This window comes from Papilio polytes, unplaced genomic scaffold (assembly GCF_000836215.1).
Source record: "Papilio polytes unplaced genomic scaffold, Ppol_1.0 DF823980.1, whole genome shotgun sequence".
In the NCBI taxonomy this organism is placed as follows: domain Eukaryota; kingdom Metazoa; phylum Arthropoda; class Insecta; order Lepidoptera; family Papilionidae; genus Papilio; species Papilio polytes.
Window position 1 is genome coordinate 439,939 of NW_013525224.1, and position 22,412 is coordinate 462,350.

General features: G+C 34.6%; 2 protein-coding genes across 3 annotated transcripts; both read left to right on the forward strand.

Annotated features, from left to right (window-relative positions):
• Positions 1–1,917: 1,917 nt before the first annotated feature.
• On the forward strand, positions 1,918–18,051 carry LOC106101584. Of its 2 annotated transcripts, none has more exons than XM_013280864.1 (4): positions 1,918–2,167; positions 13,570–13,704; positions 13,934–14,015; positions 14,089–18,051. In XM_013280864.1, exons 2-4 carry the CDS (start codon positions 13,580–13,582, stop codon positions 15,481–15,483), a joined length of 1,602 nt encoding a protein of 533 aa, XP_013136318.1. In that variant the 5' UTR covers positions 1,918–2,167; positions 13,570–13,579; the 3' UTR covers positions 15,484–18,051. The 2 variants fall into 2 exon arrangements, with proteins under 2 accessions (XP_013136318.1, XP_013136319.1); XM_013280865.1 differs by lacking the exon at positions 1,918–2,167 and adding an exon at positions 2,327–2,591.
• A 437-nt stretch (positions 18,052–18,488) lies between these two features.
• On the forward strand, positions 18,489–22,412 carry LOC106101434 (anaphase-promoting complex subunit 1-like; the record flags this gene model as incomplete). The annotated part of the gene is made up of 5 exons (XM_013280670.1): positions 18,489–18,655; positions 19,139–19,337; positions 19,768–20,079; positions 20,723–22,065; positions 22,320–22,412. Coding segments are annotated over exons 1-5 (1,971 nt in total), but the record flags the coding sequence as incomplete, so codon positions are not given.

A 22,412-nucleotide genomic window follows, 5' to 3' on the forward strand; every position in this document is an offset into this window, starting at 1 on the left:
TGAATGTAGAAATCTTTGCCAAAAATGTACGTAACTACTACAAAATTCATAACATTTCAAAGGAAACCACTTACGTGCAGAAAAGAGACGATGACGAAGCGAGTCATCAAAATATATCCATTTATACAAAGTGTAGTAGTACATAGTACATAATGTGTACATAATTACTCGAAGCCTCTGTTATTCTTAGTGTATAAGTGAACTAGCGACACCGCCCTGTATTCGCACGTCTTCAATGCTGATACTGTGTTTATACATATAAGCCCTCAACTAGAATACTAAAAAACTATTAAAAAATGCATTAAAATTTATTGCGTAGTTTTAAAGATGGCCAACTTTAGTCCCTTTTCCTTTCCACCCGTTTTCTCATAAGATCGCATCCTCCTCCGTCAATCAAAGGTAGGCAACGCATCCGCTATTGCGAATATCTATGGGCAACGGTCGTTTCGCCATTTTAGCGGATCCAGTTGACCGTTGCCGGGTTGCCAACTTATAATAATATAAAAAAAAACTAAACATACTTAGGGACAGACAGCGGGAAGCAACTTTCTTTCGTACTATTGTTAATAATTAACTTTTTTAGCATATATCGTGAGGTTTAAAAAACATAGACCAAGTATACTAACATTTTATGGACTTTAGTATATTATTAAAAGAGGTTAGAATAACCAAAAACCTTGCAAAAATTCCAAATTAGACAATCTCTTTGTAGGCTTATTGAGTTTCAAAGGGGCCTTTTAAAAATAGGTTGATGTAAAAGTGCCTAGAGCTCCGGTTCAGGCAGACTCGGGACAGGCCTTATCAACTTGGTCACTGATGCTGAAACCTCAAAAGTATTTGCTATTATTAAATCCTAATTAGATAAGGTTTTTTGTCGTATAAAATGGTTTGAAAGTTTTATAGCACGATAACTCTAAAAAAATCATTTTTAATGCTGCTCAATTTTTCAACTGGTATTAATAAATATATATTTTAGTAATAAATTAAAGATTGAATGTTTTTTCTGTCTTGTCATTCAGAATTGATGGAGTGACTGCATAGATTTCTCGTGGTAACTTTAACTACTGTAACAAAGGAACAAGGTTAAATATTATAGCAACAATATAATTTATGCAAACAGCGTTGATTTGTTTGAGTTTGTATTCAAAACTAATTTCGAATTCGGCATATTATTATTCGTTAATCTTATTGTTTGTATTAGTTAAATCTATTACAAAATTATGTATCATAATTATTACATGTAAGTATCTACCTATCAATTATTTTGACTAAAATCATTTTTTAGATAATCACAGGTTATCACACATATCAACGATGTTGGTCTTTAATTGAATGCAACGCCATCTATGTGTGCAATGTAACTACTTTGCAACTGAGTATAAATACAGTAAATAAAAATGAAATGTAAAAGTTACTAACGTATAACTTAAATTTTGTTCGTATTAAAACTGTAAAATTAAAATTAGAAAGAATTGCAAAGTTACAAGGAACATTTTCAAGAATAATAAAAATCCAATTGCGAATGAAAATTGCACTACTTGTTCAACTTCCAGTCATGATAATATTAAACGCGATTCATAGATGGCGCCACAAGAATACAAAATAGTTAAATTGTCACGCCCAAATATAACAAATCGCTAAGTGATTGCACGATATTGTGAAATAGAAAGTTATTTTCTAGTGTTCCCTTAGTTTTTCCAATTCATCATGTATGAATAATAACTTTATTTTCGTTTTATTCTTTCTGCAATAATATTGCAACTAGAATATGACATTTTGTTATTTTCAAGTAGTTTTCTATTGTGGCATCAATAACAGCTATCTCGCTCGCCGCTCAGCGTGAATCACATATGTGTGAAAGAGATAAAGAAAAATTTGTTGCGTTTGAAGTAGACCAGACTTTCGTATCAGCTGACAACCAAAGCAAAACAGTCGGTGCGCGACCATCTTGTCAAAACTGGAGTCTGTGACAACAAATAAATATTTTAAAATGTCCTAAATCGTTTGTAATGACTGAACATTATATTCGTATCTAGTAAAGTATTGTTGGTAGTTTGTTCTAGTGTCGTTTTAAACGAGCGTACTATACATTTTACTCAATAATTCGGGTTTGTGTTGCGTCAAATGACGTCATGTATGTGATTATACACGTATCACTGGCGAGTTCGTGAGTATTTTCTTTTATTCCTTTACTAATAATACTAATTTTATGCTTGTTCAGTTGCGTTTTTCGTAATGGGGTTCCTAGTTTCATTCATTATGAGGCAAGAAACCCCGTACGAAGCTCGGCGACTTCCCGTACCGTCGTTGAAGTTGGCAGTTTACGATGCCCTTGAAAATTATGCAGCAAAAAACATAGTCGCTAGGCCGATGTAATGATTAAGGAAGTATCATCACTTTCTATATTTTACATCCATTGATGGCATTCAAGGTTGCCGTCGAAAATTCCATTAATCATTCCGCTTAGCAACCACAAGTGACTTACGTACTTAACTAAAAATGGAACGCTCTCGAGTCATAGAAAGTATTGTGTATAAAACATCCAACAGTGTAGTATATAAATGTGTTTGCATTGAAAATGGCTGTGACATGTACGTAGTGTGTTCGTCTATATTATATTTTTGGTATAGTTCAACACATGCCGACTTTCGTGCGTCGCTATCCACATGCAATCGCTCTCGGCACAGTTGCATAAAAATTAATTACGATACGAACCTTGTTGTTTTTTAATTATCAGTTTCATTGCTGTATATACATAATGTCGACGTAATTGTCCATCTCGCGTTGTGGGCGTTGCAATGAGGATCTCTTTCGTGTGCATTTACATTCTGCCATTAAATGTATTTAAAGTGAAGACACAAAAGCGTCTATATTACCTAGCTAATTATTTCTTTGTTTGTAACTTTAAAACAATATTCCGACACGAAACCAGTTTCTTACCAATGATTATTCTAGTTTTATTTTTTAACATTGCCAACGATATCAACTTTTTATTCGGATTAAATGTCATATTTTTAAACACGTAAAATATAGCTATTTTTTTAACTGTTACTTATTAGTTATGTTATTACGTTACGTTAATAACCATCGTTATTTCTAACTAGTTATAAACGATTTTGAAAGCTTGTTTTTTATCGATTTGTGTATCGAGTTACGTGTCCTTGAGTCTGTACGTACTAGTCTGTGAAAAAGGTGCATAAAGATAACTGTCCGAGCTATTGTTTACTTAAGCTTTATATGAGTAATAAATAAATCTGCGATGATTATAATTATTGATTGTACATTCTTGTCAACAAGTTAGGAAACTAAACGTTCATAATAACGAAAATTGTACAAAAAGTTCCAACGTTATTTTATGTTTTATAAGGAATCTAACAATCCATAGTGTTATAAGTCTGTTACAGATTTCCACTGGATTGAATTATATTCATAGTGGAAACCAGTATTAAATCTACTACATTCGTGGTAGGATTTACCGTAAAGTTACGTGGACATGAAGGAAAACCTAAGCCGATATTTGTCATTACAGTTATATAGCGTAATGTCCTACTATTTTAAATGAGAATGTTTGGATGTTGAAAGAACGGAGTAAGAACAGTCATCATCTCCACGTCCTTATTCTGCTCTAGGGTTTTTCGTCCTCCATTTTGATCTATCTCCCGTCATCTCAGTTAATCCCTTGATCATGTCACCTTACACGCAATCCATCTCTTTCTAAACCTACTTCTACCGGTCTAATCGATATAAACACAAGCTTATTATGAAAAGTTTAACTGATGCATCTAACTAAATATTGTGACGTCACGAATACGTCAGTGTTTGTAATAAGACCCTGGCAGTGAAGTTTACGTCGAGGTGATTCGAGCACGAGGATAATTTGTAGACGACGCAATGACGCGCTCGGAATCGCAGTCTTAGAACAAAATTGCCTTGAAATGTACAAGTTAATACCAATTTGTGTTGTCATTTCTCTTATTCAAAGGGAAATGAAAGAGATGACGACGAGAGATAGAGAGTTATAAGTTACAAGATAGAAAAAAGAATTAGCAATCGGCCTACCAGTGGAAAAGATAAGTGCACACCACAGACGTAATGATAATCGTTTTTGGAAATCGGTTATGAATAAACTAATAATTAAAAATATTGTAAAAAGCATAATAAAACAAAACACTTCAATATACTGTACACTTATTTCAAAGAAATCTGGGAAAATAGATTTCGCGCATAAAAGTCCCCAAACCACAATATAGCTGTGGCTCATAATAACTTACTCGACGGTTTTAATAAACAATAACCTTTAAAAACCTAGTATAAAATGGCATTCTTCGATAAATGTCATAAAAATATTAATTAAATCTATCCACCGGTTTCTATTTGAATAGTTGTTTTTACCCAAGTAATACCTTTATCATTTACTATTGATTTACATAAAAATATGTAAGCGTTAACTTAAATTTGTTTTAATTTTTATCTGCTTAGGAATTTATCTGTTATAACTCTAAGATAGGTGTCTTCTTTTTATAATATAAACGAGCAAGCGGCCACCTGAATCCACCGAAATGGAAAACGACCGCTGCCCATAAACATCCGCAATTGCAGATGCTTTGCCTACCCTTAATTGACGGAGGAGGAGACGCACGTAAAGAGGTCATTTGTCGGAGGAGACCCTCCACCGTCAAATCCACTTTTACTTCCCATCCATTCCTCTTAAGAAAAGGGTGGAAAGGGAATGAAAGTATCGTAATTCTTACTAATATTATAAATGCGAAAGTTTAGATGGATGGATAAAGTTTGTAGCGTAATCTGCTGAACTGATATAAATTAGCACATATTTAGAACACAGCCTACTTACTAAGTTTTTCGCGTGGACAGAATCGCGGGCGCTAGCTAGTCAGAAATAATTTTATAAAAACATGGACCCCAAACTCTTAGAGTAAGAACAGTCAATAACATTACATTTTTTACCAATAAGTTTTTTTGTAACTTGAAACTTTATCCAAGTTAATATTGAAGAAAACTTTTACACTGATATTGGTTTGGCTTCAGTTTTCATAACTTCATTCGTAAATGTTGCTGCGCCAAATCTTATTGACCGATCGCTAAAGGAAATTGGAAAACCTACAACCAATACGGTATACAAAAATCAATATAATCTTTTTAAATAGAATTACCTAATATACTAAATTGCCAGTATGTATGAAAAAAAAATATAAATGCGAATGTTTGTTATAACTTAACTCGAAAACCATTGAATAAATCTGGATGATCCTTGGAGCACAGACAGAATACAGTATCGAGTGCGTGAGTCGAGTCAGTTTTTTTTTTCAATTCTATACGACCAATAGCGGGAAAAGGCTAGTTATACATTATGCCTGGTTTTTATTAAAGTGAACACAGTAAAGTGTAGACACATAGAAATACAACTGGCATAATGTAAATGGCGTCAGTGAACACATATTTTGTCCAGTCCAGCTACTGTTCTGTACTAGCCAGTTGTAACCTAGCAATACATGATAATTTCAGGTTAGTAACTAAATTGTAACTGCATATATAATGTCGCAATTAAAATTCTATCATTACTATTCATTATTGAGTACATTAGGTAATCGATGTTACATTAGTCATAGCGGCGTTTGATACCATCACGTACTTTAGTAGACAAGCTAGTTAGGGTTGCCATACTTCAACGCATTTTCAGGGCTACCTTAAGTTTACATGGCACTTGTCGATGTTACCATAGTAAAAAAAGCGATTGTTTTAATAATTATTAATTAAACTAATCTGTGAATTATATTTTACATATCTAATGACTGTTTTAACACAAATAGATTTTTCACTTAGTCCAAATGCAATTTTTAACGATTTATTTTCCCACGTATGTAGTTGTTGACAATAACCATGACACACGATAACCCTGCCATCCCTTTAGTGCTAAAAATAACCTTTTCGCGGTAAACAGTACGTTTGTAAACAAAATACGGGCGTGAGCGGAGCGAAATTAGCATGAAAGATATATGTCACAATATAGGTAAAGACCAGAATGGTCGATAGCCCTTGCGGTCACCGGAGACCCAAAAAATATTGGGACCGCTATTTAATTAATGATTTTCAAGTGAAGGTAGACAAAATAAGTTTGAGAATGTCTGATATACATAGATCAGAGGTGTATAAGTGAAATTAAATTACATTACCTGACTAGCGCCCCAGCCCACCTCAAAAAAATGACGCAAGACCGACGTGAACTGTAGGACCATAGTATGAATAATTACCGGGGTTCTCCATATGTTTGGACAAAAGAACCCATTGTGCTTAGCATAAGCTTTAAGGTAGGGAAAGGTTTGGGCGCCCAGGGCACTGGATTAAAAGTGGGGCGAGGTATGAAAAAAGAGAATGCCGATAAAATCACGCCCAGGGCGTCGGTAGCGTTAAGTCCGGCACTGGTGTTACAAACTGTCTTACAGAGCCAGATCAGTTTGTAGCACTATATGATATTTTATTCCTACATGCTATGTCCATAAATGATAAGATTGTTTACTCATAAGTTTAGTCAGCGGTGTAGCGCTAATTATAGCGCGGGACGTCGTCGCCATTTAAAAAAAACAAGCAAAAGCACTAGGCGTTGTGGATCCATGTTAGATACGGCTTAACTGTTCATATTAGAAATAGATAATGAATGTCTATATGTACAGAGTGTTAATGCTTTCGTTTCTATCATGAACATGTTAAATATGTGAATGATCAAGCAATTTTTGCTACACTCACACAACTGTCTAAAAAAGATATTCAAAGATTATGAAATGACATGACAAATGTCTACTCTTTGTTAATTTCCAATGTACAAAAATGTTGCCTCACTTTAGACCTTTCTTAACTTCAATTTTTACAAAATAGAGACCTCACCAATTTTTTCTGAACCTTCCAACCATCCTTATGAACTGGATAGTTTTTATTTTTTTAAATGGTGACAAAAGACATACAATATTTGACAGATAAAAACGGAATTGTGAAAATTGATCAACCAAGAGAAGAGTTACCAAGTAAAAAAAATAAAATAATAAAACTCATACGAATTAAGAACCTTTTGAAGATACTTAAAAATTTGAAATTCCAATATGTAGTCTGTTGGGGGAAAGCTTGGGCTAAATCGAAACTCGCAAATAATTAAGAAATGTATTTATGTTTCCTTTGACGAAAATGTCACTCGTCGCCAATATTCCAATGATTTTTCTTGACAAGAGAATGTCGTTTCTTAAAACTAATGACGAAATGAAAATACAAGATATGAAGCTTATTGTGTGTTTTATATTTTATGTATCTGGGTTTTCATTGTCGAAATACTTGTGTAAACATAATATCAAATCTCACAGTCATAAGAAAAACAGGGACGATATGACACGCTTAATACCTTTGAAGTCCTGTCCAGCTTCTTCAAATATCTCCAGCCCGAATTAACGAGGCCTTAAATGAAATTTTTGATAAATGCATACGTGGAATGTGACGTTTTTTCTCGATTTTACATACAGACGCTGAAATGCTGTTAATTAAAGCCATACACACCATTTGAAACAAGCCATCAACTATCTCTTTTTACTAACATATGACTAACACAATACACCATATTATATCTATACCTATACTAATATAATAAAGCGAAAACACACACTTCTTTGTTGCCTAATATGTCAGCAATTACAGCATATTTGTGAATAATACTTTTATTAATAATAAGCCCAACACTTACGTCACGCTTTAGGCTATATATTTTCATGACAACTTAGGGGGTAAATATTTTGGATAAAAACCCTATTGTGGGAAAGAGACCATAAGTTGCTACTAACATCAAGGAAGCAAGATTGTCATTTTGACATTAGCAATTGAAAATTTAACACATGTAAACGATAAAATAATATTTTTCTTAATTTTATGCGGATGAAGTCGCACGGGAACAGCTAGTAGGAAGTAAAACCGATATAAACTGCGCTTGCAATGCTCACCACATGAATTGTAGATATAAATATCGGGTAACACATCTGCAGCTATAAATTGACCATCATATTTATCAACGACTAGCTGTTGCTCGCGACTTCGTCCTCGTTACATTAATAAATTAATAAAAAAATATGCCTATGCTACTCAGTGATGTTGTAGCTTTTTAATGGTAAAAGAATTTTTGAAATCGGCCCAGTAGTTTTTGAGTTATTTCAATACATATAAAAATACAAATCTTTCCTCTTAGTAAAGACAAATAGCATAATAACGGTTTCCACGAGTATATGGTTTGAATGACTTTAAAATATTCATGAATGTAAACAAATGACAACTCTCTTTAAAATCGTCTAGCCGTTTACGTTTCCCGAGGTCATGTTTTTAAATATATTACCTTTCTCATCATACGAAATAAATCTACTACTTCATAGGGTTGCCACCAGTTTGATGTCTACGTTTTCGTATATTTTTTTCGTTTATTGAATGTTGGCAGCCCTTAACTTTATAAAAAGTGTACATCGATTTATATGTTGACTGGAGAGATTATATTAAAAGCTAACAAAGCAGTTGTCGCGGTATCATGTTCTTTTTGACATCGCCATCTGTTTACCCCTGTATTTAGGTCGCGTTTTAGAATCTAAATGACTGTTACTACGCAAATATTATTCATAACTTTCTATTTATTAAATGTCGATTACAGAAACAATAACCCACTAGAAACGGCTAAAGCTAAAACTGTAAATGTCTTTTGGCAAAGTAGGAAAAGTGTGTTGGAACTTGAATAGTATGCTCGTTATTTTAACTTTACCAAAATAGAAAATGTTGTAACCAACTTGAACATTATAACCAATTGTTTATAGTACATTATCGCTTGGATATTATTTTTAAATAAAAACCTTTATTATTAATATCACATAAATATGCAACTTAAAAAGAACCTTATCGGGCTAAAAATAGAGTTGATATTACTTTACCAAATAGTTTAGTGAGGAATGCTAGAAAACATCCGTCGTATCGCTATCTCAGAGGAAACTGGTTGCTCGCCGGCTATCGAAAACACGATTGTTAGTAACTTTTTAATTATTCATTCGCCCCGTGCATTGTGGTCGTTGATAAGCGATTTTTTTTTCTAAAATAGTTTTCTATGATACTGGCCACTGGTACACTTTTTTAATGGCTTTAAATAACACTTTTTTTTAAACGGCTGTCAAGAAATTATTAATAGTGGCAACATTATAATTTTAAGATCTCTATAGATTATTTTTTTTTTTATTTCTTTAAAGAATTTAGAATACAGTAAGAATATAATTAGACTATTTTTATGCAATTCAATTAGAATATGCGATTAGCTCAAATACAAAATGCGATTATAAAATCCTTATACCAAAATCCATTTAAATAAGAAGAATAATACAATATGTATAAAGGCTGTGACCTTCTCAAGCCGTTTCTTGTTTTCGCACAGTGGTCGATGCAAACGCACGTGTTTTCATATTTCACCTTGACCTTGCCAATCGGAAAATTGACGCTAGCAACACCGATCCGCCAACCAAACAACCTGTTGACAATATCATGTACAAAGTCATATATAGTTTGTACAACAAATAGATTTTTAACAAGAAAACATTAACAGCGCAGTGTATATATAATGAAAAATATTTTTTTTGTAGTTTAAGTTTTATTTCCACTAAGGGTATAAAAAAGTTGCACAGCTAGCCAAGTGGAAATAGCCACTAAGTTGTCAGTCCACAACTACTCAAAATCATAGCTTTTATGTTACAGTAAGTTGAATTATAAGCTACAAAAACAGTTAATATATTTTAGTTGATGTTTCGACTACGGCCGTAGTAACAAGTTATTTGTTTGCATATATTGACCTCAACACGAGAGCAGATGAGATGTCTCCATTTTTAAAAAGTAATTTTACAACGTGCCAAGAACATCTAAACTTTTGGCACTCGCAAAAAGGGAAAATATCAAAGGAGATTGCAGTATAAATAAGTGTTTAAAAAAAAAGAATTGTCTTTTAATAGGGCAAGGTGTTCTGTACTTTATGGTCTTCGACCTTGACCCTAAATACCGAAGTGTGCCGAGGCTGTGGCCGGGCACGGGGCATTGGCCCGCGAAAGTGAAAACGGATAGCGGGATCAAGCACTGGCCGCATACAGGTTGGCCACGCTCGGTACTTTCCTGTCTACTTATCGCTTTAAAAAAATTTGGTCGCGAATTGGTGTGACGCATCTACCCTAATTTTTTTGATAATTGTTCGTGCTAACTGGCTTTTCTCTCTATTAACTTTGTGGTTTTACTACTAGGATTTTGGCCGCGTCTTACATCGCAAGGAATTAAAAATAAAAATTAATATTATATTACATTTATATATATTACATTAGGGATAATGTGACTTTCTAATAGCAAAATAAGTTTTAAAATCTGTCTAGTAGTTTTTGAGTCTTCGTTACATACGAAAACACAAATCTTTCCATTTTATAGTATTACTATAGTTATATGCCTATTGTTGGCCGCTGATGTTAAGTGAACCGTTGAGATCAAAATAATTACGAGTTATCCGCCATGTTGAAGTAAAATTGTTAAAGATGGCGACAGAAAGGGGATAAATAATTTCAACATATCAGTCATACAAAAATGCAATTTTATTTACAAATACATCTCTTTTAATCGATAACAATGATGTTGGGACAAAGAAAAATCATAAAGAGCAACATGTCATAACACGTTATCAGTGAGTTTGATATTGCTTGTGCAGTTCAATTTCGTCACGTGATAAGAGCTGATAAGCGCGGGGTCGGTAACACTGCATTGTTTGGGATAAATGCGGAACGCGTCTGCCCGTGACGATTTCAAGGTCACACAACGAGTATACAGAGCAGAACAAACAGTTGAACAACTAAATTAGTGTGTGACGTCATAAACTGACTTCAGTGTCAGTCTTATCACTGTATGATCAACCTGCCCTTGTCCCTGCGCAAGGTCGGCTCCGTGTACTTCTAATACATATATATCTATCAGCAATCAGAATTCACTCCCTTTTCAAGCCTCTTTTACATAATCTATGCTTATTTTCTTCGGACTTCTTTATATTTGTAGCCAAGCTTAATTTTTTCTTGTTTACGTGATCTTTACCTCGCCATGTTACAATACCACCCTAACCTTTTGCTTCTCAAATTCTACACCACTATGTCTGTTATCGTTAGTGAAAAACTACTCGACGGATTTAGAAAGGAGTGGTTTTTAAGAATCCTAGTACATTCATAAGGGTTTTTATTTTTATTGGCAACCATCATCATCATCTCCCCAGCCTTATCCTACTCCTGTAGGGTCTTCGCACCGGATTTTCGTCCTCCAAAGTACTCTATCATCCGACTTCTCAGTCATCGCTCCCTTCTTGATCATGTCACCTTTCGAACAATCCATTTATCTCACTAGGTCTACCTCTACCGATGTGCCCCTCCACATTCATAACTAACGAATGAAAATAGGGCTGACAATAAAGGAATAAAATACATAGTTACAATATTATTGTCGCTCTGTTCAACTGTTTGCGCAACCATAAGCAAATTGTTACGCGGCGTACACACCTCCGATCGGCGACAATGAGATCTCATCGAATTGTAAACATTTAGGCAAAGAACATTTGTTATTACTTTCTGTAAACAACGAAAGCATTGTTAAAGAGTATATACGGCCTTGACTATCTTAATACTTCAACTAGTAAATTATTAATTAATTTTAAAACAAGGAACATGACAAAATATGACTAGTTTTGGAAGCTTTGCCGATGACTGGCTAACGTCACGCGGTACTGACGGTACTGAGCAGACCAGCTCAGGACGCGGTGATAGAGAGGGGATTATCGGCAAAATTTAAAACAATGACTTCAAAACATTAAAGCTGTTTGTCTAGAATAGGTAGTAACTGTAACTAAAAGAGGGGGAGCAATAAATCTGATTACACCACGATGAATTAAAAATCAGATACTGATATCAAGATTACATAATATTAGGTGGCAAAATTGAAAAGGAGATATTAGCACTTGTATGTCATTTTACATTACCTAGTCTCTTCTAAATTACATAACCTAAAACATAAAAGCCATAGACAAAGTAACGTTCGATTAACGATATTGCTGACTGAAAACGTAAAGCATTTGTTTCTATACGTTTTGATACATTTTATCGATTCTATTGGTAACGATAATCGAAATTTACTTTGTCTATGTCTCACTCTTTTTAACTATTTTGTATTCTGAACGTTTTGTTTTCTAAAATAAAATGTAAACTTGAAAGACTATCATTGGGGGATTCACCTGAAATATTAATTATTAGTTTTGATGTTACAGTTATTTCCCGATATTTATTTACTATTGCATCATATATGTAGTGTTAGTGAATAATAAACTGTAAAATTACTATTCATAGTTTTCTTTTTACTTGACTTCGATGACTACGATGTTCGTTTCAATACAAAATTAAACTGTTTTAACAATACTATTACAATAATATAATATAACAATAATAGTATTACTTTCCGACACATTACGTTATCTTACGATAAATCGTAATTTTATACTTCTACATAATAAATGCGAAAGTTAGGATGGATGGTAAAATAGTCTGGAGGAACACGTGGGTTACTTAGTTTTTTTTTTATTCCACGAGGACAATGTCGCTTGCACATTTTTAGGACAAATTAAAATTAAACTAACTTCCAAGTATTAAAAAATAGATTAAAATATCGGTTATATCGATGTTCAATTAACTGGTACATCACTAGCACGTGTCATTATGTTGTAGTTATAGATATGTTATTGTAATATGAGCTTGTCACGATTGTGACGTCATCGATCGATTCTATCCAATTCGATGAGAACTGTATGTTGTAAATATTTACACTTAATTGATTATTTACATTTATTTGATGTGAATTTTTCACATATTTTAAGTTATTAATTAAATGTTTATTGTTTAAATAAAGATACCATAGTTTAGTAGTAAAGGATAATTTGAAATTGGAAATTAGATTTCAAATGTTCGTTTCACTGATCGTTTATTATATTAACTTATGGGATAAAGGGCTATGGTTTTTGCAACTTTACCGAGGGCTTAAATGGAATTGTATTCTTACTTTATCATACTTCATACTTCATATCATACTAATATTATAAATGCGAAAGTTTAGATGGAACGATGGATGTTTGTTAGAGTTTGCAGCCCAAACGTCTGAACGGATCTCGATGAAATTTGGCATAGATGTAGAGGAGAGTCTGGAAGAACACATAGGCTACTTTACTTTTGTTTTTTTATATCAACGCGGACGGAGTCGCGGGCGAAAGCTAGTATTTATATAAATTAGTATGGAACATATACTTTGGGTAATACAATTCACCGCATTGCACCAAGCTTATTAGGTTACAAAATTTGGCGAATAGATTTTACTGTATAGTTTTTAAAGTCTATAAGTTGTAATATTAATTTCTATGAGGACCTTTCTTTGTCGAAATAGTTTATTGAACAAGCTTACTTCGTAGTGATAGTGTGATAAATATGTCTGTCTCTCTCGCAGATAACGCACAATGCACGAGCAGGAGGGCGAAGGGGAGCCGGCGCACCACGCGCGGCGGCCCATGAACGCCTTCCTCATCTTCTGCAAACGGCACCGCAGCGTCGTGCGGGACCGCTACCCAAACCTGGAGAACAGGTACACGACATACTATTGTTCGCTATGTGTAGATTTCTGTCTAAAACTAAGGGTTTCCTTAGCGCTCATTAACAGTTCTCATTGTGCCCAGCTACTTTAACAAATTGTAAAATGACATGTACTCTTCGATCTATAATCGCTGGTTCACATTTTGTTACTTGGGCCTTTATAAACTTTGTGAAAATACGAGAAAGTATTTATTAAGTATAATTTATTATTCCTATTGCAGATCCATAACGAAAATTCTAGGCGAATGGTGGGCTAATTTGGACAAAGAAGAGAAATCTTGCTACACGAGTCTTGCTAAACAGGTAATTAATTTTGCATATGTTTGGAGATTAACTTATATAACACGTCTGTTTAACGTCGACTTTCCGTTTGCAGTATAAAGACGCATTCTTCAGCGCCAACCCTGACTTCAAATGGTACAAGTTGCCCGCGCCCCCACTCCGCACGCTCTCCTCGCGGCCGCGCGACGCCGACAAGACTGCCGAGTCCCCCCCCGACTGCCACGACCACGACCTCGAGAAGACCAATAACAACTCCACTAGAGTAGATCTAAACAAGAAACCTGCCGACGATGCCTTCGACAACGAAGCGAAACCGTTATCGATGTTCACTCCCGGCAAGCTTGCGGATGAAGCCCAGATGGGGGGCCTCAGCAGCCTCCTGGCCACTAAGACTGAAATACAAACCCCCAACCCCTATTACTCACCCCCCTCGTTTAAGTTTAGCGCGATCTCAGCACCAATGGAAGACCGATCTCAACACATACTGCAGCGGGTCAATATTAAATGCAATAGAGACGACGAACTGCAAGACGCCCTCTCCGAAACCACGAGGATATTCGAAGAGGACTTCGATGAGAAGGGACGGATATATCGGTACGGCGTTCCCAACGATCAATTCACCAACCAGGATGTCATCAATCAAATCGTCGATAAGAGGTACTCCACCGAGGAGGGGTATCAAAGGAACTGGTCGGACGACGAAAAATCCAAATCCGGTAGGACTTGCAAAGGCAAGCGATACCAGGAATTCATGGCCGTCGGGGGACTGATAGTGAATAAGCGACCGAGACGAGACTTCGCCGACAAAATGCCAGACGAAAGCTACAGCGCGTCCTGCAGTTGGGATCCTGGCAACTCCTACGAGGAATCCTATATCGACGACTTGAAACCGAACTACGTGAACGAGGTCATCATAAAAGACGAAGTTAAACCCGAACCCGCCGACATCGTCGATCCGGACAACAACTCGAGCAAAACATTCAAAGCTGCCGACTTCGATTTGGACGCCAAGATACGAGCACTGCCCTCCCTCAGCTTGGAGAAGTTCCTCCAGAAGAAACGCGAGAACAAACGCAAAAAGAAAACTATCAATTTGAAGCCGAAGGCGCTCGAAACGTCGCAGATTATAAACTCCGTGCCGCGGCCGCCATACGACGAGCGGCGGGAGATGGCGGAGAGATGGCGCGAGCATGTCATCGGCAGTCAGAAACGCAAGCCGCGGAAGATCAGTATCACACGACTGGAGGTAAACAGCATGGTGTCGTGCGACACGACCGGCGCCGCCGAGACCAGCCCCGAGATGAAGCTGGCGACGGAGGCGCCGTGCGGCGTGATGGCGGCCATGGAGGCGTGCGGGCAGGCGCACCACAGCGCTGGCTTACTGGCGCTGGCCACGCTGGCCGAGGTGGCCGCCAACACCTCCAAGATCGAGGAGCCGGCCGCCGCCCCCGCCGCCCCCGCCGCCGCAGACCGCGCTTCCGAGGTATGAAATACCGACACTTAGCCTTAACCGATATTCCAAAAATTATTTACTCGATAATCAGATAATATTTATATATAGATCTACATTTTACATGGTACGCATAAAGAAATAATATTATTGTACACGTTTTAATTGTAGTTTTTATAAATTAGAGATAGACTTTATTTATATAGAGATAGAGAAGATATATGTATACCTGGGTTGAGTTCGTGTAGGCCGCGATGTTCCGCTTTATAGGAATAAAAACTAAGGGTGATAGATATATAAATAAAGAAATATAAATTATCACAAGAATAAAAGAAGCATAATCTATTTTGCATGTAAAAACATTATCAGATTTTAAAAATACGGCGTGATCCGTGTTGGTCAATTATGTATCGGTTGCTGGAACACGCCGTATTTGATTTATATATACATATATATACATAACGATGTTATATTAAAAATAAAATGCCAAAAATAAGTCATTGTAAAATCATAAACCTCATTATGTGTAACTTAGGTTATTGAAATCGCCTTAATACTAGATAATGTCGCAACCGAGACACCACGCGCAGACTGCGTCGCATTTGTAACGTGACTTTTTGTTTTTATTGTAGTGTTGCATGTTTGCAAACATATTGTATAACATTTACTTAAGGCACTTGTACAGATTTGTGTTTTTATCACAATATGTGTTAAAAATTAGTGATAAATATAACAACGTTAATGAATTAACGTACATAAATTGTTACTGATATTATTTGTTTAAGAGAAATAACCTTTTAAAAGGTTCCCTTTCTTTTTCAAATTTCCAAATTATCAGTCCATTTGTGGGTCAAACTTACAATCCTTACCTTGTGATAAATATTTATGCTAGTGAAAAAATTACAATTTTACATAGACGAAATGGCACAAACAAATGATGTTTAAAAACTTTTAATAAAACTGGCAACCCTGTTTGATTATCTATATGTGACATTTCGCTTATGTTTAGATTAACCTCAGGATTTTCCAATCTCTTTTATACAATCTTCACATGAACTATCATCACTCGACTTTGTCAAAAAAAAATCTAAAAACAAAAAAAAAACTAGTTTTTACGTTCGTCCAGTACGTAAAACCTATCCCAATTAGGTACCTGAAAATTATCGAAAAATTTTCATGATTTTTTTTAAAGAAAATCGTTTTTATTTATAAGCTATTTTAATGTTCACCAAGACCGTTCATCAATTAGTTAGTAGTTCGTCCCAGAACAGTGTTTCTCAAATATTTTTTTCTATGTTGTTTATTTTTGTGATGGATTTTTTAAGGGCCTCTGTGATCACTGTTATTTTTCCTATGTTTAAATTATACAGAAGGTGGATGGTGCGATGCTTACGTTGCAGGTCTAGTCTAGAATAGTATTTTAATGAAATATAATCAAGTACTAAATTGGAAGTGCACTTATATTATTTAAATTAACAAACAATGACACAAGCCATAATGTGACATGCTCATCCAAAGACCAAATGTATTTATAGAGAAGCTAGGCAGTAGAATATTAGTATGTACCTAATATATAAGTGATATATAATTAGTATATTATAATGAATATATTTTAATAACCTCTAAACATTATGGCAACATTTTGTCAGATTTCTTTATAGTTTTTTGTGTTGCAATTTATTTATTTTCAAATTTAAAATTATTCGTTTTTATCTTAAATTTTATAAATTGTTACGTTTGAAAATTAAGCTTTTTAAAACTTTCCTATATTGATATATTTGATGAGCTTTTGAAGGTTAATTTCTTTTAAAACTCATGTTTTTTTTTAAATCTGAATAACTTTGATGAGATTTTTCATCACATATTGAGCCTTATCTTATTCGAAACTAGTGTTAAGGTTACAATAAACAAGGGGCCAGTATGTGCAAAAGGATGGGTTAGATTGAAACGTTTTTGATACAAAAAGGGGGCGTATTGCCAAATAATTATGGATATTGATAAGAAAGTGAAGCTGTATAAAGTATTTAAAGGCGATATAAAAATGGTGCTGGAAGATCTGTTTTTTTATAAAAGATAGCCGTCGCACAAGTTTCCTATTTAAGCCACGGATCGTGTGGTAACCGATTTTATTAGTGTTATATGTATATTTTTGTTACTGTACTATTTGTTTTAACGAATCACCTCGTATATTATTGAAAATACAACGGTTGCGATGTTTTAATTTAATCAAGGAAATACAAACAATGTCAAAGTTACAGTGTTTATTTCTCCGTTTTGTTTACGTTAAGGAGATATTTTTTTTAAATATTGTTGCCATTCTTAGTATATAAACAGCCGTGTTAAAAAGTGTTGTTTGCAGTAATTTGTGTCAAAGTTCATTATTGGCTATTCCATCTTTAACTTTGATATTGTTTGTTAGATATAAAATTATGGGACGGTTATTGGTTTGAGAAACACTGGTCTAAGTAAATCGTTAATTAGGGCATAATAAGTCAACACCCAAAGTGTTTTGTTGGCTCCAAAGTGTTTTGTTGAATGTTTTGTTAAAGGCGAGTGTGGTTCAATCTATATCTTTTATTGTAGTAATAAAGTTTATTCATATTAACATTCCTGTTGTTTTCATTTATAAGGGTTTTTAATTACTTGCATCATTACGATTGCAACTAAGAGGTTAATGACCGGTTGTATATTCTTATTATAAATTATATACAATTTGTTCTAGGAAAGTGCGGTTTTGTTTTTAAAAACGGACAGGCGCACCTTTTCCAGTTTTATAGATATTCATGGGCAAAGATGACCACTTATAATCTTATATGATTCTATGTCACAAGATCCTTTTTGAACACTCCCTTTTGTAAAAAAACATTATATCGCAGTTTAAAAATAAACTATACTGGCAACATTTTTTCCATACAAAGATTTGAAAAATTACAATTTACTTGTCAGTGGCTAAATACACTTAAGTGTGAAAGCCAAAAAGGAAGAAAAAAAAAAAAAAAAATTACAATCAATTACAATGTCAATTTGACTTTGACATATAGGTTAAATCAAACCTGCGAATTGTTCGTTACAAATCTTGTTATTGGATTTTAAAAACAAAGGAATTTTATTTTCTGGATAAAGAAAAATCATATTCTTATTATATCAAACGTTAAGTTTATTTGTTTCAAATCTGGATGATAAAACAATGATTGCGGCTTCAGAACCTTTGGTAAGTTATGTTGAAGATTAGTAATTTTAGGAACATTTTTTTATGATTTAACATGTTAAATGCATTGCAATATTTTACACGTATTGTTTGCAGTACGCAATGTATTTAAAACAATTTATGAGATAGACTATTTATCAATCAATTTCAAAATATACAGTACAATAACAAATTTCATTTTACCGGCGTTTCAACTTGGTATTAAAAACATACAGAATTAGCCATTCTTAATGTCATATAATTAACTTTCATGTACTTACATTTGTTTTTTAAAATAAGGTGGCAAATACGATGTTTTCCGCGAGTACAGATTAATCTGTGCTTTTTAATCTATCGATATTATAATATTATATTCTTTAAAGGTAATATTGCCCCTTCCTGTGCGCCACTTCTGTGTAATTTAAAATTAATTACAGTATATTAATTTTTAATCAATGAACTGTAATATATAAAAATATAGAAAATCTTAGTATAAAATTCTTGTAGGAGTTTGTACCTCATGGCAGGACAGTACTTGCAAAGCATCCCGGTCAGATCTATGGCAAAGGTCTTAATAATTCTACATCGGAGAACTCTCTTATGTACAAACTGGCTAACTTTGCTATAAAGGATGAGAGTTTGTTAGAAAACAAGGACTCTGAGGAGTGGTGGTGTATCAGAGAGGTTTATTATAGGGAAACTGATGGTAAGTGTTAATTTTTTTTCAATTGTACAACACAGCTATTCAAAATTGTGCTCTGCTGTGACCCTGGGTAGGTCTCGAAAAGCTAACCCAGGTACCTTACTTTTAGTCAGTACTAGTAGGGAGTTTGTATTGAAATTAATCATCTATACTACTATAAGGAAAGATTTGTATTTTTGTATGTATTGAAATAACTCAAAAATTACTTGCCTGATTTCAAAAATTCTATCACCAATAAAAAGCTATGTTATCAGTAAGTAGTATAGGCTAAAATTTTATAAATTTTTAGTTTGACACAAAGTCACAAGCACCAGCTTGTAATTAATAAAATACTATAGAGTTCAAAGGATGAATCCATCAAAATTTTAACATGAATGACTAAGTATTGATTTTAATTGTTTATATAGTTAAAATTTAACAATATAACTTTCAGATGTTGATGAGGATGAAACACAGCAATCCACCAAAGAAAAATACGAGGACTCTTTCAGACCTCCGAGTAGAATTAAGCCAGAATTTAACATATCAATTAAATCTGAGTTACTCAGCGGCCTGAAGAAAACTGAAGGTGAAGCGGGTACTTCACAAGGGGGCAGTGCAAACAGCTCTAGTAATATGTCTAAGAAATTTAATCTAAATTCCTCACAAAATAAAGAACCAATGACAAAACCTTTGAATCCAAAGACTGATTGTTGTTATGAAGAGGAACTGTATGTTAAAGGTTGTACTGCGGTTTGGTCTAAAGGTAAGAGAAGGATGACAAATATATTATTACAATAGAACCTTGATAACTCAAACCTTATTAACTTAAAAACTCTATATAACTTGAAAAAATAACATGATCCGTTTCCATCAGAGCCCAAAACCTCTACAACATAGACCCTTGATAACTTAAAACCAAATACAAATAATACAAATATTTTATTGGTAAGCAAACTACAAGTCATAATGTTAAAAAAATAAAAACTACAGATATTCTGAATAAAAATTGATAAAACCTCTATTACTTAAAATATTTTGTGTTTCCCTTAGACTTTAACTTATCGAGGTTCTACTGTACTAGATTTAAACAATTATATTAAATCCCCCACCTCCACGTACAGTCGCGGAAATCTCCGGTGTTTCTTATATAGAATACAGTCTTGTTTGTTTTGCTACAGCAAAAAATCACTTATTTATTTAAATAACCAATTAGGTAGCAATAAGTTGTGCAAATGAAGGGATAAAAAAAAACAAATTAGCCACTTGCCACTGACTACCCTTTCCACCCTTTTTTGACAGAAATATTTCGAAGCTGCATCCGTTTATTTATTTTATTGTTTCGCAATGTCACTTTTTGACCAACACCCAAAAGGGAGAGGTACTCATTTCATGTTTTTTTTTTTCAGGTTTAATATCAACTCCTGGCACTAAGTTATCTGGACCAGAACAGAGAGAAACCATAGCTTGTTACACTATAGAGAATCCAATCAAACATGCAGCATTTTGCAACTTTCATATCGGAATCAACAATACAATGCTACTTGATGCATTAAATTCTCAAATAGGTGATGTAAAGAAGAATATAAAAATAGAAGATACAACAGAACACATAGAAAGTAACATAATGCCATCAATCTTACTAATGGATAGTAAATGTATGAGAGTTTACGCTGTAGATGGTCGAGAGTACATGGCAAGTATACCATTCCAAGTAAAGAAAGTATGGCCTACGAAATATGGCGTCCTCTTAGAAAAGGAACCATTACCTCAACTACACAGTTCAATACTCCCTACATCATTTTTAAAACTCAACGAATCCTGCAACAGTTCTTTATATAAATCAAAAACACCTTTTAATATGAGTGCGAAATTACGAGCAGAATCTTTAGTAGGCTATGACCAGGAATATCCATTACCCACGTGTTTTTCACTTTCACATCCGTTAGACGAAGTCATACCCATATTAATCAAGTCACCATCCCAAGGGTTGCAATATTACAGCGATGGAGATGTCCAAATAATATTTGTAAGTGTCAACCCTAGTATAATTTTACTATACGATTGGAAATTAGGATATCATTCACTATGGAAGATTCGGAAAGCGACAAGAGATGAGTGTTTAAACATGTGTCCGAATGTCAACTCAACAACGACAGTGTTCAGTCAGTCTTGTGACTTCGTTGGCAGCCCTATGCAGAGTATGGCAAAGAATACAACCAGCTGGAATGCTGGAAGTCCATTCCAGTCGAAGAAAGGTATGAATACACCTAATCGGTCTCATCAGAACAGTCCTATGGCTCATATATTCCATCAGCAAGGGTTGTCACCTCATGCCTCTATTGGACAAGCATCCTCGACCTCTATGTTGGCAAACTCAATAACTCAAACACCGCCATCCTTACCTTTGTATCCTGATATATGTTTGGATCACATTTGGACTGACAGTCAAGTTATTCGGAGAGATCAAGTGGAAAGTCCAACAGATATTAAAACTTTTCTACATACAGATCTTGTCGGTCATGATTATCTTTGTTTTCTTGTCAAAGTTGGAGGTGCAAATAAGTTACAAATATTAAGATTGCAGCGATCACATTCTCACGGGCAGCTTTTGAAGAGCAACTTGATTGTGGGTTCGGTGTCCTCAGTGTACGCTAAAGATGCTGTAGTACTAAATGATTTGAAGATGATTGCGTTAATTGATGAATCAGGCAACATTATACTGCAGTCCGGGAACAGTGTTGTTGGAAAGGTATGGTTTTTTTCTTTATTACAAATTTTAATACTCTAACAGCCAAACACTAAAACGACATTAAAACATGTAACAGCATTTTAGAATTTCATGGCTATCATATTGTAAGCGGCGTTTACGAAAGGAAGATAAAATTCGTTACACTATTTGGGCGCAAGTATTTAAATAGTTTTAGAGTTGGTATGAGAAATGTGCACTGAGGGTATCCCTTAGTGACTTAAACAACTCGGGATGTGTCAGTAAGTGATGTGTAGGTGCACGTGGGCGGCGTGCTGGCGCGCCTACTGGACTCGCCGTACACGAAGCGCGCGGCGCACCCGCTGGCGCTGCACTCGCTGCACTCGCCC

Bases quoted from the DNA above. Each gene is read 5' to 3' on its own strand.
- LOC106101584 (XM_013280864.1), top strand. From the start codon at position 13,580: ATGCACGAGCAGGAGGGCGAAGGGGAGCCGGCGCACCACGCGCGGCGG. The intron at 13,705-13,933 runs GTACACGACATA...TTCCTATTGCAG, and splicing joins TACCCAAACCTGGAGAACAG to ATCCATAACGAAAATTCTAG. The intron at 14,016-14,088 runs GTAATTAATTTT...TTCCGTTTGCAG, and splicing joins ACACGAGTCTTGCTAAACAG to TATAAAGACGCATTCTTCAG.